The sequence below is a fragment of the Eurypyga helias genome, unplaced genomic scaffold, assembly GCF_000690775.1.
Source record: "Eurypyga helias isolate BGI_N326 unplaced genomic scaffold, ASM69077v1 scaffold13822, whole genome shotgun sequence".
NCBI classification, from domain to species: Eukaryota; Metazoa; Chordata; class Aves; order Eurypygiformes; family Eurypygidae; genus Eurypyga; species Eurypyga helias.
Window position 1 is genome coordinate 16649 of NW_010237909.1, and position 18493 is coordinate 35141.

General features: G+C 47.1%; 1 protein-coding gene across 2 annotated transcripts in view; it reads left to right on the forward strand.

The window, feature by feature from the left end:
- NAB1 (NGFI-A binding protein 1 (EGR1 binding protein 1)) overlaps positions 1–6681 on the forward strand; it is an 18690-nt gene extending 12009 nt beyond the window's left edge. The window contains exons 4-8 of one of the 2 annotated variants that reach the window (XM_010147654.1): positions 1677–1787; positions 2010–2012; positions 4089–4230; positions 5418–5567; positions 6397–6488. In XM_010147654.1, coding sequence (XP_010145956.1) covers positions 1677–1787; positions 2010–2012; positions 4089–4230; positions 5418–5567; positions 6397–6488 — 498 coding nt within the window. Of the gene's footprint in view, positions 1–1676; positions 1788–2009; positions 2013–4088; positions 4231–5417; positions 5568–6396 lie in introns of both variants that reach the window. The other variant, XM_010147655.1, reaches the window with a different exon arrangement.
- Positions 6682–18493: the final 11812 nt, after the last annotated feature.

An 18493-nucleotide genomic window follows, 5' to 3' on the forward strand; every position in this document is an offset into this window, starting at 1 on the left:
CCGCTGTGCTGGTGGGGCCGGGAGGGCCCCCAGCCCCTGGCAGGGCGGGGAAGGATTGCTGCTCCTCGCCAGCCCTTGCCGACCAGGCCACGAGGAGAGCAGCCACCGGTGGGGAAGGGCTCCAGGAAGGTGATCCAGAACTGCGTCATCATCGGTGTGACTGATGGGTGACAGTCACGGCAGCAATGGACAGCCAGGCCTGCTTTTAGGAAACAGCTTTTGGTTTTGTATTGGCAAGTGATCACAGAGACGTTTAAAGAACTGTGTTACCTGTTTTGTTGCAAAAATAGGATCCTGAGTGATAGGTTTTTGTGTATGCAGTTTCTCATCTTCCTACACATAATCATTCTCCTCTCCCAGACAAATTCAGGTCTAACTATGGAAATGGTCAATGCTCATGGAAAAGCACTACAAAGCCTTTGTTTCTAGAGGATGAGGTTTTGTGGCAATTTACCTGGTTATGAAATTTTGCATACTTAGCATGTTTATTGTTTCCCCGAGGGAGTATGTTGGGTGGATAAAAGCAATATGCAATGTTCAGACAGACTTTTTTTTTTCTCCCCTGAGCATAAGGAATAGCTTTATTGGCATTGCGATGCACTGGGGGTCTGGCCACTGCCGTCCAGGTCAGTGGGCAGCCTGCCAACGGCATGGATCTCGTAGTGCTTCCCTGTGGCTTTTCTGAAAGATTGCTTTTCTTTTCTTGGGCTGACCAAATGGTTCAGCTGTTGACAAAAACGTTATTACTTACATGCATGTGCCTCCTGATCCACAAGGATAAGACACCTGTTTTGACATACTTTTGATACCTGGGCCTACAGATCCTCAGTGACGGCGGTCACTGTTTTCAGGTTTGGGTCTGTCTTAAGATCTCCAGCTTCCTCTCACATTTTTAGTCACCTACACTGTGCTTTTGTAAACATTTCTGGATGTTCCTCTGTGTTACATGAGCTTTCCTTTTATAATGCTGAGCAGGATAAATTTCTCATCCTGAACCTTTGCTTCAATGATTAATTTATTTTAATGGAGTCTGGCAGGCTTTCACAGGAACTTTATTTGCTTTATTGGTACATATGCAAGCTGCAGAAGAGTTTTGCATTTCATAACCATTTGAGACTGAAAGAAGTCTTTGCTACCTTACTTTTTAATCGGTGATATTTCATTTTGTGATACTAGTATAGGTTCTGGCTGAAATACTTTGAATTTTGGGAGGCTTCACTCAGTTTCTCAAGATTGGTGTATCCAGCTGCTGTGCCTCAGTCATGACTACATATAAACTCCATTTCTTAAGAACCTCCAAAGCTGCTGTGTGTAATGAGTGACAGAAACCATAGGCCTAAATCTGCCCAGCAAGGCTGAACGTAAACTAGTTTAACGTCAGTGACAACAGGAATCTGGATTCACCTGAAACTGTGAGAGATGAGATGTGATTGTCTGTGTGTGCCGTTTTAGATATGTAGAAGTTGTAGAGGGGCTATGTGTGTCATATGCACAAACTTCAGTGAAGTGCGTAGCAGGAACACATGAATTTCCAGAATTTTCACACAAGTTCAGGAATGTGGTGGTTGGTTTTGTTTGTGTATTTTTTTTTTTTTTACTTCTGAGTGTACAGAGAGGATGGAGAAAAATCATTAATATGTCCCTCTTGGTGTTTGGTTTCTTCTTATGCTCAATAGGATGGTTATCCTGATTTCCAGGACACAGTCCAGACACTCTATCAGCAAGACAAAATGCCACTTGCTTTGGCTAAAGGCAAGAGTGAAGACTCAGCAGCTCTTAATTCCCAGGTAAACCAACTCCACAACACTCTGAATAATACAAACCATGTCTTTGTACATTGATTTAGATGTATTGTTTTGATGACTAAAGTAATAACCTTCAATTTTCAAAGGCTACCGAGCTTAGCTGTGGTTACATCACTCTTAATTTGGGTTTGCCTTCTGAAACTGTTCTGACACAGTGCTGCAGCTTTACCCTTGTTTGTGCTGAGGAGGTAAGATGTCGCGTAGCAGGTTTGAAAATACGTGACTGCCTGTTGGGAGCAAGTAGGGTACCCTTGGTACAGCATGTGCTGTGTTACTTGCGTTATTAGCTAGAAACGGAAAGTTCAAGCGACTGAGTCTGGAGGGATAGAGTAGGCGATCTTGAGTCCTCCGTTCTGACGTTCCTCGTAAGAAGAAAGGCCGGTCTATTTAGGAAATGGTGAACCTCTGGATGTGAGAGGATAAATTGCTTGGTGTAAGTGCACAGCCTCGTGTAAGTGCAGTGTTTTGAGCGGCCCGGAAGCTTTTTATAAATGAAGACAGGTTTCCGATTCTTTCTTTGTCTTTTCTGTAGTGTATCTCAGCCTTGAGGCAAAATATGCATCTCCTACTGCCAGTTGTTGCCAGGGAGGGATTTCATTTTAAGTTGCAACAAATTTATTTTGTGTAGCTGGTTTGGGCAAATGTAATCACTGGATTTTCACGTAAGATTACGTTTAGGAGTTACACTCCTGTTTTCTGTGAGTAGATGTGTGGCCGTGGCTTTTACCTTCTTCCTTTGCAAAGCGATGTCCGGTCGTGTGAATCTGTTCATTGTGATACATCAAAACCCAATTATGCTGTGTGTTCTGATGTCACATTAAACAAACTTGGTTTTTGCAAGCTTATTGTCATCTTGCATATGCTTTCAAGTTTTCGTTGGTCACCACTGCGCAACAAAGGATTAGAGATTTATTTTAAGCTTAAACATATTTGCAGCTCTATGGGTTTTTTGTGGTGATCAAAAACATCATTGCAGTTTAAAATACTCTGGTTTTATCCTAATTAGACAACAAAGATGGCATGAGTGACAAAGGTTTTCTTATTTTAAAGAAATGTTTTCCAGTTCAAGAGTTCTAACAGTTAGGAGAGACAGAATAGCAATGTTAGAGCACGCTTGAGCTGAACTATTGGAAAATAGCTTTTGTTTTTCTACCTTTCTCCCAACACCAAGCCTGAGCTATCAGTGTTGTGCTGCGGAACCTGATGAGCTCTAAGCCAGGGTAAATAAATTTCGATCATGTCGTTACCCTGCTGCCAGGGTCATCGCTGTGCTGGAGCAGCTCTGGTCTGTTATGCAGTCACTGGATTAGTAAACTGTTGAACTCTGCTGAGTAAGCAGACTTGCTCTCCCAAGAAAAGTTAAGCACTCTGCAATTAACAGGCCTGTGTACTAGTTGAAATTACCTGAAAGAGTAATTAATTTTTTCCTATCAATTGTAGATGTTCAGTTTGTACACTTTCTGTTCTTGTGTTCGTTGTGGCTCTTCTAAATCAACTTTTTTTGACTTGTGATTTTCCTTTTATTTTTGCAAGATGCTTATTTACATTCTCAAGAACAAGATTATATTGAAAGTTAGAATTCTCTTGGCATTAAAGTCAATGACAAACATTCAGACGCTATTTCCTCCCACGTTGCGCTGCATTGTTTAATTTCACTCTCTAGAGGTGTATAGGTCTTGTTCTTCTTCTAGACAGACATTTCACACCTTTATCCCCCACAAACATACTGTCATCCTACACTTTCAGAATGGCAGATTTTTAAGCTTGTGTAGTGCTGTTTCCTAAAATAAAGATTCCAAGATGTCTGGTGAAATCTTGGCATAAGTTTTTAGCAGATGTTGCAATTGCTCTTGGAATACTTTGTGAAGACGTATTTGAAGAAAGCTAACTGGATAATTAAGGCATTATTTTTTTCCTTTTCTTAAGATTCTCTTCACGTAACCCACAGACCTAAAGTGCAGAAAGTGGTTTTTGTGTGTTTTCGAAGAATAGAATTTAACGTTGCATTTCTTGCGTGGCTGAACTACAGCAACTTGCATTTTAAGTGTTCTTGAGTGACTCAGATGTACAGTATGGAAATCTCTGAGTGCAAAAATATTTTGTTTGCTTGAGAGTTTTGAAGAAACTGTAAAGTACACATCTGTACATATGAGTCAACAAAAACCTATATCTAGGCTGTTATGTTAGTCTTATCATCTGAGATTGGTTTTTTTCCCCTGTGTTGTGACTCGCTATATATATGTATATCTAGAGAGAGAAATATTTTTTTTGCTTTATTTGCAGTCGGAAAAGGTGATGGCAAAACAGATGGAGTTTCTTTGCAACCAGGCTGCGTTGGAGAGACGTCTTTCCACGGGGTGTTACAGACAGAACGCGGAAGAGCACAGCCCCAACGGCATGTCATTAGATAATGCTGATGGACAAGGTATGGTAGCTTCCGGGCACGGCGTTGCTGCCAGCAAATGCATTAGGTGTTATGCAACCTTTGTCAGCGGGTTACTTATCTAGTGTAGAACACCCAGCGCTGAACGGACAGGACAGGATCTCTGCCCTGAAGTGGTTACAGTCTAAATAATGCAGTCAGATGTACAGTCAGATTCTGCTCTGTCACACTAATGTATCTGGGCAAACTGCTTTCCCTATGGATAACGTGGGGAGGGAAGGAGGTTGGGTGCACTGCTGTTGCTGAGGGCAGAACTGGGCTCTAGCTTTATCCTATTTTGAAAACAGAGCAGAATGTTGCATCTCATTTGTGTTCTTGCTTTGTGGAAAGGAAAGCAGATAATGTAGTTGGTACCCCTTTTTGTTTACCTGTTTGTGCAGTCTAGGAACAAAACCTGAGGAGCTGGCTATGTTAATTACTTAGAACGAAGACAGTTCTAATGATGTTCTTAGTAGCTTGTTACTCTTCAAGAAGCTTACAATTTTGTGGTTATCTCTTTGATTTACCAACTGGCTATTCCTTAGCTTGAATTCATTTTAGGAGTGTTTGTTTTGTTCGAGCGCTTTCTGTTTGGATTTCTTTTTTTACTGTTGTGAAATGAGACAAAATGTTACATACACAAGAAATACAACCAGAAGTTCTTGTATCTTTTTTTTTAAGAGCTACTTTGTTTGAGTGGGGAGGAAGAGAAGCAGTAGAGGGAGAAACCAGGGAAGTGGATATAAGTAGGTGTTGAAACATAGGTTCTGATTTTGTGTGTATTGATCAAGCAGTGCGGTACACAAGTATGCAGGGAGAATGAGTCATGTGGATCCAGCTCTTCTTCATAGTGCGAGCTTCTTTATACCACTTATCCATTGTGGAGTGGGAATTTTTAGGATCTCAAAGGGGGTTTTTTGTCAGAATAAGAGATTGGGTTTTTAATCTCCACCCCACCTCCCCAGTATGACTGAGTACCACTTTCTAGCAGTGCCTGTGGAATAGTCTGCAGAGCAGCATATTTACATAAGCTTTGTTTTGCTAGAAATCTTCCCAAAGCAGCTGGAATTTAGGATGCACTTTTGCTGATAGAATTAATGTCTTTATGCCTCTACCTGTTTTTTTGTTTGTTTGTTTTTTATATTGCTTTGCTTTTAATGCATCAATGTTTTCACTGTGGACGACTTCAGGTGAAAGACCGCTGAATCTCCGTATGTCAAACCTGCCAAGTAGACAGTTGCAGCACATCTCGCTTGATGGAGAGCAGCATGTCGGAAAAGCTCTGTGCGGTGACTTGATCCGGCTTTACCCCAGCGGTGAGGCAAAGTCCCAGTCCTCGGGTTAGTGCTGTCCCTTGTGAATGCAGTTTCATTGTAACATGGCTTCACTCTGTAGGAAAGAATCAGACTTTTTATAAGAAGATTTTTTATTCTGGTTTATAAGGACCTAGCACTGTTTCTGTACTGTGAACCAAATCATGAGCGAGTCTTTTCAACGAGGGTTCCCATTTGCTGACTTCTCACTGGCAACCTTGTCATTTACCTCTGGCACTGGGAGAAACTTATTCTGACAGAAGGCACCAAGAATCCTTTGTGAAATCTGTATGGATGGTGTCAGTTTAATAGCACACTGAGATAAAGCCAGGAATTCTTGAGGCTCTTGCGACTTTAGGAATAATAATACCACCACCACCACCCTGAGTTGGGAAGATGCAATGGGAAGGAGGTTATTTGAAAGGCAAGATGCCAAAGTAATTGCTTTGAAGACTGGGCAGAATCTTGCATCTTCCGTTTCGGTATATTGCAGTCTTAGCTCTCCTTTTTTTCAGTTTGTCCCAGTCCCAGTGATAATTCCCTTAATGAAATTTCTCGTTGGGGATTTTTACCAGTTCCCTTTCAAAATGCAAGTGAAGAGTGCATCTCCACTAAGCCCTGCTCCCAGAGAGAACTGCAGTAAATCTGTAGTGTTTACTCTCTGATCGCTGCAGTGTAACTGAGGTGGTTCTAACCCAGCTGGGTTAGGGCCTGGCAGGAGGAGGCAGAATTTATTGTTTCAACCGTTAGTATCCACATGGTTCGTGGACCTTTGTCCTGAATTAACAACAGTGTATATTTGTTTCCAAGCAGGGGTTTTTAACATCTTTTTTTTTTTTTCTTTCTTTTAATGCAGAAGGCCTTGGTATTTTAAAGGATTTTCCTCATTCGGCTTTTAACAACATAGAAAGGAAGGTGATAAAAACAGAACCTGAAGACACAAGATAGTCATTCTGCTCTGGAAAATGGTGTCGTAGTAAAGAAGGAAACTTCACAAGAGAAAAAAAAAAAACAAAACAGCCTTAATAACCAGTGTTGCCTCATTCAAATAAGAGATTTCAATAGCCAAAGCCTAAGAACTGGTACAGTAATCTGTGGAAACAAGAAAGCAAGAGACACTGCAAGCTAAAACAGTAGTACAGGTGGATAAACATTCCTGTAAACGTGGTTTTATAACGTGGGAAGATTCACAAATTAATATTGTGGGTCTTCATTATTTAAGAATGTATTATGTATTTGTATAACTTATCAAAGTAAATCTAGATGTCGGGACGTGTATTGAGTCCAGTAGATGTGGCTACAGTTCATTTTACTTGAAACTTCAATGTCTACTTTAAGTGTACCTAGCGTAGATATGGTTGTTAAACATTTGAATTAAAAATCCTTGGAGAATTAGGAATGCGAACCTCGTGACACAATTAACAGCCAGTTCGCAACAACATTTGTAGAAAACGGGAAAGCGCATCAAATACGTCCTGGTTTAAAATGTTATGTGGATATAGCATCTGATAGACCTAGACCCTGATTCTGTATTATAGCGGGCGTACTTGACACTTAACTATCGTTCCATCACTGTCAGTGGTTTCGGCAGCCTTTGTGTAACACACTTAAGCATACTACCTACCTGCAGTTCAGGAGTGTAGAAAATGCCAGTTAGAGCAGGGAGGAGTCCATACGGTTGGCTCCCATTTTGTTGGGAAAAACTGTGGTTTGACACACTGTGCAATTACTACAATCTCATTTGGTAGGAAACCCAAGAGACCAAGTAGCTTGAACAGGGCTGCAGAAATTGTGATTCAGACCATTGTAACTTTTTGGACTTCTCTGTGGATCTCTAAAAAGAAAAAAAAAAATCCTCGGTGTGGCAAAGGTGACATATGATGCAGGATTTATGCATCGGTGTAAAGGGTTGCCCTTGATACCCAGACACCATGAGATCTTTTGGAGGAGAGAGGCGGGGAGTTACATCTTTAGCATGTGACTCCTTATTAAGTGCTGTCCAGCCCACATGATTCTATGAATATACCGTATACTGCATACAGTATGCCAATACGTTTCTTTATATATGTGATTAATTAACATCTGTATTCTTTATTTATTTGACAGTTTTTATTTTTTGTACATTTTCACTTTTGCAGATTTCATTTTATCTGAGGAGAGGTAGTCGCCATATAACTTTGGAATTTACCATGGTGTGTTCCTGTGCATCCCTTTTTCCCCTGTGCAGCTCCCGCAATACGAGTTGTGTCCCTGCAGTCAAAGGAGTTACGTGGCTCCGTTTCTGAATACAGTTTTTGCCTACAGCGTGTTCTGGAGGGGAAAGGGAGGGCTGAAGGGCGTAGGTTACTGCACCAGTGGGTAAAATTCCGTATTCCGGTGTGCACCTCATGTCTGCAGTTTGCTCTGTGTCATGGATGTGTATTAACGATTCAGTCACAGTCCGTGTTGTACTGAAACGGTCAGCAAAATGTGAGCTGAAATGTCTACACTGCAGTCTCTTATCACTGTAAACGTATCTAATTATTTTATCACTTTTGATTTGTGGAACAAAGCTTTATAGTAGAAACACCAGTAAACAACTTTTTATACTATTAAAATGTTTGTTTTTTAAAAACCTGTTTCTTGAACTGTATGGTACTGTTTCACTTACTGAAGTATCTTACTTTAAGCAACGGAGTTCACAGCTTTGCTGTTAGAAATAAGAGATTGAATGTGTAGTTATATTTCCTCTTTCCTGTCGTGTGAGCTAGTAGTACGGATAAGATATTTCTTCGGTTTGTAACGTTAGCCAGTGCCCTGGTTAGTATCTGAGTAGCTTTCGTGAGACGTGGATGGAACTTGTTAAAGGACAGCTTAAGGGTTGAACTGTACAGCTGGAGTGGTAGAAGGTACCAAGCAAGGAGACTCTAGAGACGCGGGAAGTGTTCTGTTACTCCAACATCTGGCACGGTCGCAAGTTGTGTGTGGATCACGGAAGAAGCTCTTAAGCTTGCCGGTCTCTTCAGTTCGAGTGAGAGGAAGGAAGAACAACTTGCTAAGCAGCACGCTGTTTCAGTTGAGTCCAGAATTTATTTTGTAAACACTAATGTATTAAATTTGCTATAAATTAAAAGTATATAACAGTTATATTTTTGAGTTGTAAATACAGTACTTGGTGTCACGACCAGTTGGTTTATCTCTAGGATGATATTTCAGTTCATAGTCCAACAGGCCATTTCAGTCTCAATAAGCTGGAAGCAATTTTTTTTACTGGTTTGCAGCTGTATGATTATTTTTTTTTAACCTTGGGAGGGGAGGAGGGGGGAGGTGGGAGGTACATTCCGAGATTGCACACACATTTGGTAATGGCAGATATTCCACGACAGAGGTCTTGGTGGACTGCAGCTTGGCTCGCCTCTGGAGTCGCAGGTGAAGGCTTGCCCTCGTCTGCCCTTGAAGGGTTGCTAGATTTAGGGTGCTCTGGTCAAAGGCCAGCCCTGCGAATGATGCCTGTTCTTATTCACATGTTTATATTGTTGCTTACAAAATAAAATTCACCGTGAGAACTCTTTAGTTTCCCCAGGGTTTTTCCTTTTTTTTTTTTTTTTTATTTGTGTTGTGTTTTCTAAGGGGAGATGTTAATTTTCTGGGGTGGAGGGAGTGGCTGGAGCTGCGGCTCTCACTGGAGGAAGCCTTTTCCTGCTCCTGCGGTTGAATCCTCGCCTGTGGGCAGCCTGGTTGTGTGCAGAGCCCGCGGGGCCTGAGTGGGCCAAGGCAAAGAGGGAGCACCGAACACCCAGGAAGGGTCAGCAGCAGGGCGGTTTGACTTAATGCCCTCTCCACCCGCAAATGAGGCAGACCTGGGAGGCGAGACCGGACAGTCACAAGCGGTCTTTGGGGATTCAGGAGGCAGAGCATGGCTGCCCAGCCCTACAGCTGACCTCAGCACTTGTCTTGGGATTCACCGTGTTTCGACTCACTTCTTAAGCAGTGGCCCGCACCTCGATAGCCAAGTACTGCCGGAGGACAGACACTGAATGGGAGATGGGGTGTAAAAAGGGAAGAGAAACACACCAGGGAGCAAAAATATCAGAGGTGAAGTGGGGGGGAAACCCCACCAAGAACCTTCAAAAGGATCCAGGTTACTGCGGTGGCACGAAGTCGGGTGTGATTCAGAGGGGAGAACCCCCTCGGCCTGATGGGGTCAGAGTAGGTGCAGTCCCCCAGCCTCCTCCCAGCCCAGGGGAGATTAATTGTGGGCGATCAGAACCAATGGCTTCATGCTAGCTGGTTTTTGTCCGCATTCCCAGTGTGATCTTGCCCTATTCCAGGAGAGGAAATGGGAGGAGGAAGGAAGGAGCTAGGCACTGTTGTCTTGCAGGTGCGAGGTTGGGACAGCATACGCCCCCAGTTAGTTACTCATCTTCCAGACTGCACACAGGTGAAAACCTTTAGATACTTTTATTGTTAACTTGACCTGGGTCGAGCAGTGAGTGACAGAAGTTCGGTAAAACCACGGTGATGCTGGACAGGCACGGCCCTACTAGGGCCCGCGGCCTTGTATCGGGCCCACCACATTGGGGGTCTCACCAAGGTGCTGCGAGGTCCGCGGCGGGAGAGCAGTGTTGGGTTAAGCAACTGTTACAGAAGGGTCATTAATGTTAATTTGAAATTTCAGGAGGTGCCTCTTTCTCATACAGCCAAAAAAACTCATTTAATTTCTCGTTGCTGGCTATTTGCCTAAAGCTCCTGTGTCTTTCTGTAAATAAGCAGTTTATAAGTGGGTCAGCAGGGAACGCTCCTGCTCGTGGCCATGCCTTCATTCACGGCCATGGCTTTGCCCATGATACAGTTGCAGAACTCATTTCTTGCACGTCTTCCTTTCGAAATAGAGACCACTCAAACACCAGGTTCAGACTTGGTGATGAAACGTCTTCCAGCAGCCCCTACCTGAAGCACAAACACTCGTTACTGCAGTAATTGGGGTTTGGTAACGCCTTGGCTTGGATCTGGGCTCCTGAAGCGGTGGGGAGAGCGCACCGTGCTCCAGGCACCCTGCTCTGCTCCTTCCCCTGCACGCAGAGCGATTTTCCAGCTGTAAAAGCAGGAGCATCCCTAGCACCTTCTTGCTGGCGGCAGGTGGGCTGGACTGTGTTTTTGGGGTGCCAGCTGGCAGGAGGGGGGGTGGCTGCACCCCAAGGCATGCCTCTGCTGGGTCGTGCCGCTTCCCAGCCTTGAGCTGGGGTGCAGCCGGGTGCGCTGTGGAGCTCGCTGGCTCTCCCCTTAAGTAGGAGAACGAGGAGAAATGCCATGAGGCTCTTTTCTGCTGTACAGAAGGGTTGAAAAGATGTTGTGCTGCAGTGATTCAGTGGGGAAAGGATAAATCCCTCACATACACCTACGCACCACCACGAGAAAGAACTCCGTGGGCAGAGAAGGAGCAGAACATGAAATATGAATTTCCTCGAGCTGCTCAGGAGGGATGGCTTCCCAGAGCTCTTCCCGGGGCGGCTCTGCGCTCCCCCTGCCCACCCGCCCAGCTGGGCTGGGATGCAGGCCCCCAGGCAGGGCTGCTGGCCCGGCCCCAGCGCTTGCACCTGCAGCCTTTGGGAAGGGCGAGCCCCCTCCTCACATGGGTTTGGGCGGCAGGTCCTGCCTAATGAGGTGAGTCAAGGCTGGCTGCCCACCCTCATTAAAGCTGGCAGCTCCTGTGGGCTGAGGGAGGTGTTGGAGGTGGCTCCCACTACTGAGAAGCTTGGGAAACCCTCATGTAGGTTACTGCCAAGTCCTTGGGTCATCAGGTGGTGCCCCAGGCAACTGTTCACCCCAAAACCTCACCCCCAGCCCAATTCATGATGCTCCTGACTCCTTTCCTTAGGTAAGTCCATGAAGAATGCCGCTCTTGTGGGGAGAGCTCTGGCTGGAGGTGCTGGCAGGGTTGACGGGTGCTTTTGCCCATTGAATGAAATATTCTGAGGTCTTTAAAAGGTGTTCATCTGAGCCCTGTGATGGTCTCTGCTGGTGCAGGGGCTGTGCAGAGCCTGGTGAGCGCGTGGAGTCCCCCTGAGGAGCTGTTGCAGCAAAGGTAGTTGCTGCTGGCTCGGGTAGATTTAATTTACATTGCAAGGGGTTTCATTCAATTTTGTTTGCTTTCTTAAATATTTTATGTTATTTCACAGTAAATTTGAATTCCTCCTATATCTTTAGAGTGCGTGTGTATGCAGTTAATTTCCTGTTACCTTGGGGATTTTAGACAGCTTCATTCTCGGAGCTATTTAGAAAATTGTTTAATCACCTTGGAAAATCCTATGCAGCCAAAAAATCTTGTGTTTACTTATTACTCGGTTGTAAATTGGTGGTGCAAAACATAGCAGTACCGGGTTGTAAAACTGCACATAAGCCTCCATTGAAATCCAGTGCCAGAATGAAAAATAAATGAAATCATTAACTCTTTGCACTCAGTGACACGAATGCAAATGAATTTTTTCATCACAAGGTTGGGCAGGAATTTCCGAGGTTTCTGCAGAGCCGAGTAACCCCACAGATTCAGGGTAGCTCATCGGTGACACACCGAATTAGGATGCGATCATATTTACGCATTTTGAAACCCCGTAATGACTCATCCATATGCCATTAAAAGTTTGTGCTTCGTAAATGTGTGTTTGACTGCTGCAAAGGGGCCGTGCCGAACACCCACGGGATCTCAGGAAGACAGCCCTTCCTCCCGCCTCCAACAAGCAGGGCACGGAGTCACCGGCACTGGGAAGCTGCTGGGCTTGTCGGTTTGCACTGACACCAAATTGCTGCCCCAGGGGCCCTTAGGTTCAGCATCACCCTGACGTAAAAAGACGTGCAAGCTGATTCCCCCCTTAATACGGAAATATTGGGGGACACATTCTTGCGTTTCTCAATGACCTGGTGAAGCCGTGCATCTCTGAGCTCAGCAGCGTGCTTACTGGACCCAGTGCATGTGTAAGAACCGCCTGTAAATCTATATAATATATGGATATAAATAAATAAATATATGTAAGGGACGAAATCCAGCCTTTTCCCCATACACAAAGTGGAATTCCCTGGGTGTCTGGTGAGCCCCTGGCTAAGCCTGGGATGGGGCATGGTCCTGGCGTGGGGTAATGTGGCCGAGGGCTCCAACTGCCTTTGGTGGAGCAGTGCCAGCTTTACGCCCGGGCGGCTGCCTGGGGATCCGGCTTGTGCTCATTCAGGAGCTCCTGCCTCGCCGCCACGCGTAGACTGAGCTCGGCAGCATCCCTCTCGTATCTCCCCTCCCTGGCTCGCTTCCAGCCTCTCCTGCGTGTGCCTGGTTATTACTGTAGCATCCAGCATGTTTTACTTCATATTCATCTCTTGTACGTACCGGCCCACTCACATATTAGATCCGAATCTTTTTTTTTTTATTCCGCTTGTTGCTCGATGGAGCGGTGAGGCACGACATCCCGCCTGTTGTGACACATCCTGACAGGTCTCGGTGGTGCGACACAGAGCAGCTGTCTCTGCTGCACCCCGGCTGCCTCGCCGGCCGGACCCACCAGCTCTCAGCAGCCCTTTGCCTTGGGGAAAGCGGAGGAAAGTGTCGGATGCTGTGAATGGTGATGGCACCTAAGGTGTCTCAGCTTTTACCGTACCTCTTGCCAAAGCAGGGAGAAGGCATGGAAAACCGCAGCCATTTGGTATGCCCAAAGCCTTGCTGCGGTCACCTTGGATAATATTTTGGCTTCGCTTTCTCACGGGCGGCGGTGGCCGCGTTAGCTGCAGATAACTCCACGGGGCTGGTTTGGGCTGCGTAGGATTCCCTGCTGTATGGCTAGTGCTGAAAGAAATGCTAGAAATAGCGTGAATATAGAGTTCTCCAATGATTTTTGTGTGTTAAGCATGTGGCCAGTTTTAAAGGGCTATCACTGCATTTCTCAGAAGGATCATAGAATCATGGAATGGTTTGGGTTGGAAAGGACCTTAAAGACGATCAAGTTCCAACCCCCCTGCCATGGGCAGGGACACCTTGCACTAGACCAGGTTGCTGAAAGCCTCATCCAGCCTGGCCTTGGACACTTCCAGGGATGGGATTTTTAAGATGAGCTTTTAAAGCTGGACAGGAGCAATGGCTGGCAAATGGGAGGGAGAGAGGGTCTTATCTCCTTGCAGTAGAGCTGCCAGGAGCAGCTGGGGAAGGCAGTACGGGTGCATCGCTTCGGCAGCGGTGGCATCACTGCAGCTGGGTGTTTTTGGGCCTTCAGAAAACTCGTTTTTCTTCTTGCTGATTTTCCTATTCTGGAGTGACCTACTCAAAAGGGTATAAAGTACTTCTGCTGGCTGGTGGAGTCTGGGTTTTATTTAAATTTGCAGAGGAAAAAAGCTGGAGTGATATTCAAAGTGGTCATTTTAAAGTAGGCGTCCATGGCAGGAGATCTCTGATGCAACTGTAGCTGTTTTAATTACGAGATAGAGAAGAATTCCTGTCAGTGCTTGAAACCAAGTTTAAATCTCATCCTTCTCCTGCTTTCCAAAACAATCCCCTGGGTGCTCGCAGGGTGGGGTCCCACCTCATTTCCCAAAGTCTGTGCATTTCTTCCCTCCGACAGAGGTTAGCAGGCTTGAAGAGGAGCAGACACTGCGAATCACCTTGCTGGCTCCCCGCTTACCTGGAGCCATTTGATTTCCCCCTTCGCTGTACCGAGCAGTGGCTGGATGGTGCTGGGTCTCTGGGTAGATGCTTGCTGGGGTGGCTTTGGTTTTTTTCTAGCCATTTCCATGTGTTTGGAGGAAGTCAAAGAGGTTTGATGTGAACTCCACAGCTGAGATGGAACCGGCGAAGCAGGTGGCAAGCCTGCATTTGGTGCAGAGAGGAAAAAACCCTGCAAACCAAACTGAAAGGCTTTTAATTAAAACCAAAGATTAGATCAACGAAGTATTACAACAGGTGGTTAACTCCTGCGGCTAAACAGCCCTGTGCTTTGTTCTCTGAGTCTGATGCATGAAGAGAAACTTTCTACAGGGCAAACAAGGGATTCTGAATACATGGCATTAAGTTTATTACTGGTATCACAGCAGGCTTGGCACCAGCGTTTCACTGGGAGAAAGCAGAGACATGTAAATGCACAGCTTACATTGATGGGGCCTCTTGAACGATGTCAAAAGTTTGCATTCCCATGGGATGGAAAGAGACTGATTTGGTCTGCTCCCGGCTGTGGCCGTGCGAGGAGCTGCAGGCACCCCTCTGTGCCCAGGGAGGGGTGTGCTGCACCCCGGGGGGATGCAGGTCCGAGGCTGCTGGGTTTCCTTGTTGTCAGTCCCTGGCTGACGGAGAGGCTGGGTGCAGCCGTCCACCCCCCCAGCTATGCACCCTGCTTGTTGGATTAACTTGAAGTACTTCGCTCCTCACAGGCTGTGGTATTTGCAGAGCACTTTGAAACATGCGTTGCTGGCAAGGGCTTCTGGGCAGCTCTGCAGCCGTGCTGGGGAAGGAGTAGGGTGCTTCTGCTGCTGCTCACCCTGCTCCCAACCCCACAAGGTGCTGCTAAACAACCCACCAGAGATGCCTTGTTCTTTGTGGACGAGCTACACTTTGATTTTTCAGAACCGTTGAGCGATTTTTTTGGTCTCCCCGTCTTGGATGCTTAACATCCTATACCTGACGATGCTGGGTGCATCGGCTGGTGTGTGCATCTAGTCCTCCAACACCCGTGAAGGCATCCTCTACATCTCATTGCTTTTTAATGGTCAAGATGAGAAAGTCTCCTCTACTGTGACAGGGGACACCCGAGCCACCAGCACGCTTCCCCTTGACCGTGCCAGTCGGTTGGCACCCCGCTGAAGGACCCGTCCGGACCGTGTCCTCCCCACTCTGGAGCTGCCGTGGGTCACCCCTGCGGCTCGGGGCACCGGTACCTGCCGCGGCAAGCGCAGGCAGGGCAGGGGCAGGTGATCCACAGGGCGTTGGCAGCTCCGGGGGATGAAGTCAGTGCGCCGGGGACGTGCCCTCGTTGCACTGAGCAGTGCAGGCGAGCCTGGAGGCATTCCCAACACTGCTCCCGAGTCCTCCTCTGGTGGTGCTGCAGTGTTAGGGCTTGGGGAAATGGGGGAATGTTATGCCTACTCTCACCACCACAAATGAGACCATGAAAAAGAATTACCGTGCAGAATTTTAACAATTTTCCTTTGAATTAAGGTTGGGGGAGGGGCGATGGGGAAAGAAAGAAAGAAAAGACCCACCACCAAGCCATTTTGTTTGGTTGCTTTGCTCTACAGTCTGTGTCCAACAGAATTTGGGGGAATATCTGTCTTCCTGAAAGATAAAAACCCAACCTAAAGCCCTCTTCAGAATGTTCCAGAGGGAGGAATTGGATTACCTATGGTTGCGCACCAGGGAAAAAAATCAGAGCTATCATCTGATGCTTTTAAAGCATGTGCTGAGCCACCCTTTTAGGAGGCAGGTGGGTATGGCAAGTCCCAGAGGAGAGGTGCCACTCTCCCACGGGCACAGTGGGTACCGGCAGGCACAGCCCTAGCTTGGAGCGGAGCTGCCGGAGCAGGAACCCTGAGAAGCGGTGCCCTGCCGAGGCTCGGTGCTGCCTGCTATTTTTCGTGGGATGAGGAAAGCGCTCTCGTCTGACCCAGGGGCTCCTTCCCCCCAAGGAGAGGACAGATGGTCTCCTGGTGAAGGCGTGGGACTGGGAATCGGGAGCTCTGGATGCCTTTCCCGGCTACATCAGACACTTGCTATGTGGCACCACCTACTTCTGTGCCCACGTTTCCGCCTCCTCCTTCCCTCTCGCTTGCCGCTTTTTCCAGACCTTTCACCTCACTGCTCGAATGTTTTTTTCTTTCTCCAAGTGCTTTTTGCAGACTCGAAAGCCTCCCAGCACGCTGTCACCAGTACCTGGACTAGACGCCCACTCCTCCCCAGGCTTCTCCCCCGTCCTCACTCTGCCCATCAATCTCTCCCTTCGCCTCGCAGAGCTGCTGCCGCTCGACATCTTCTCCAGACGTGGCTTGTGGCCAGAACGTCTCCTTGCCCTCCTCGCGGAGCATCGCTGTGGGTTTGCCACAGGGGGTGGGCTTGGAGGTGTGGGTGACAGAGAGGGCAGAGCCGGCAGTGGGCAGGGTTTAGCCCCCACTCAGGCAAACCTGCTGTCAGGAGTATCGTGATATCAGTGGATGTGACTCACAGCAGAGCAGCCTGACTCAGCTTACGGGTTTTCTGCTCCGGACGGAACAAAACCTTCAGAGTTGGGCACCGCTCATCCTCTTGGATGCATTTGTCCCCAGGGTCAGGGTTTTGCTGTAATGTGCTGCTTGCTTCAAGGTGATGCTCTCTGGTTTTGGGTAGAAGCGTGTGCGTCGTGAAGCAGGAACTGCCTAGCTAATAGGCTTAGGGCATGGTTTTTTACTCCCCAGAGATGATCCATGTGACATAACACTGTGCCTCCTCTTCCCAAGGGCTCCCTGAGGCTTCATTTTCCATGCTCCGTCCAGGTGGTGGCTGATAGCGTCAATTGTTTTTAAGTGACTAATCGCAACATTTAGGTTATTTATTGCTGCCTCGCAAGGATGAGACACCCACTCCAAAGCAAAAATGTCTGCAAGTTTTCTCAAGCCAGGGCTACCCAGCACATGTTGCTGCTCCGGGTCACCTGTGGGACAGATCAAGGTGACGAGCTGTGGTGAGCGGTGTCAAACCCTTTAACAGCATCTTTCGCAGGTGCTCTTACTGCTTGCCGCTCAGAGCAAGCTCTGGGCACCGATGGAGGGACAGCCAGTGTTTCACAGCTGTTCCTGCTTGGGACAAGACTCAGGCTCGCTCCTGCTCCATACACAGCTCGTGCTGTTCCCGGCACCCCCATCCCTCGATGTCCTGCTCAGTGGGTTTCTACTTCTGGCTCATGGAGCAGTGACTCCACATCTTCAAATGCCGGTGGAAGCTTCCCCAGCACAGACTGAGTGTAGCTCTGCCAGGCACGGCAGCCACCCGTTAATCCAGGTTTTCTAACAGTGAAGCATGGGGATGCAATGGATGCCGTAGTCTTTGCCTTCAGCAAGGCTTTTGGTAGGGCCCAAGCTGGCAGCTTCAAGAACGAGCTGGGAGGATGTCTAGTGGATGCAGAAGTGAGGCTGAAAATGCCAGCGGTCCACATCCGGGTAGGGGTGTGCTTAAAGAGAAGAAAAGAGGAATTTCCTAGGACCACCGATGCTTCCTCCAGAACGTGAGGATAAGGCAAAGTGGCTCAACTATTCTGAAGAGAAAAGCTGGGGATGAGGGAGAGGAGTGATGCCAGCAGGATAAGGGGGTGCCAGCATATAAACCTCCAACCTACAGCTTGGAGCTTTAGCTTTTCAGGAGCACCCCAAAGGAGGGATGAGCCCCGGGGGGCTGAGCACAGGGTCTGACGCTGGCGGTGTCCCCACGAACTGCAGAAGAGCATGGAGAGCGGAGCAGCTTGTGAACGAGTGGCAGAGCAAAAGGTGAACCGCAGGACTGGTTGAAAATATCTCTACTTTCATAACCCAACAACACGTCTTGCATGTAAATTAGGTGTCTGAAGTGTTCCCACCACCATCAGCAGGATTTTTATCTGCCTGCGAGAAAGGGAGCTGGGTAAAAACCTTGACTTACTGAATAATCCTGCAAGAGAGGAGAATATAAGAACTAATTAAATTAAATCTTATTTAATACTTGGCTCAGGGTTAGGATGGTAATAAAAGAAGAGAAACTGTTTCCTTGTTGTAATATGGTAGAGTGTTAATTAAAAAAAAGAAAAAAAAAGCCCCAAAGTTGCGGTGGTGCCAAGTTGCATTAACATCCAGCTGTTGTGCTTTGCATCTGCTGAAGGCTGAAGCAGCCCTTTAAAATACACGGCTCTAGCTTTGCATGAAGAGCCACGATCCCGGCTGTGGGGCGGCAAAGGAAAGGAAAGCAGAGACGCCCTACAGTGCAGGGGCAGGAGACGGGGTTTCTCAAG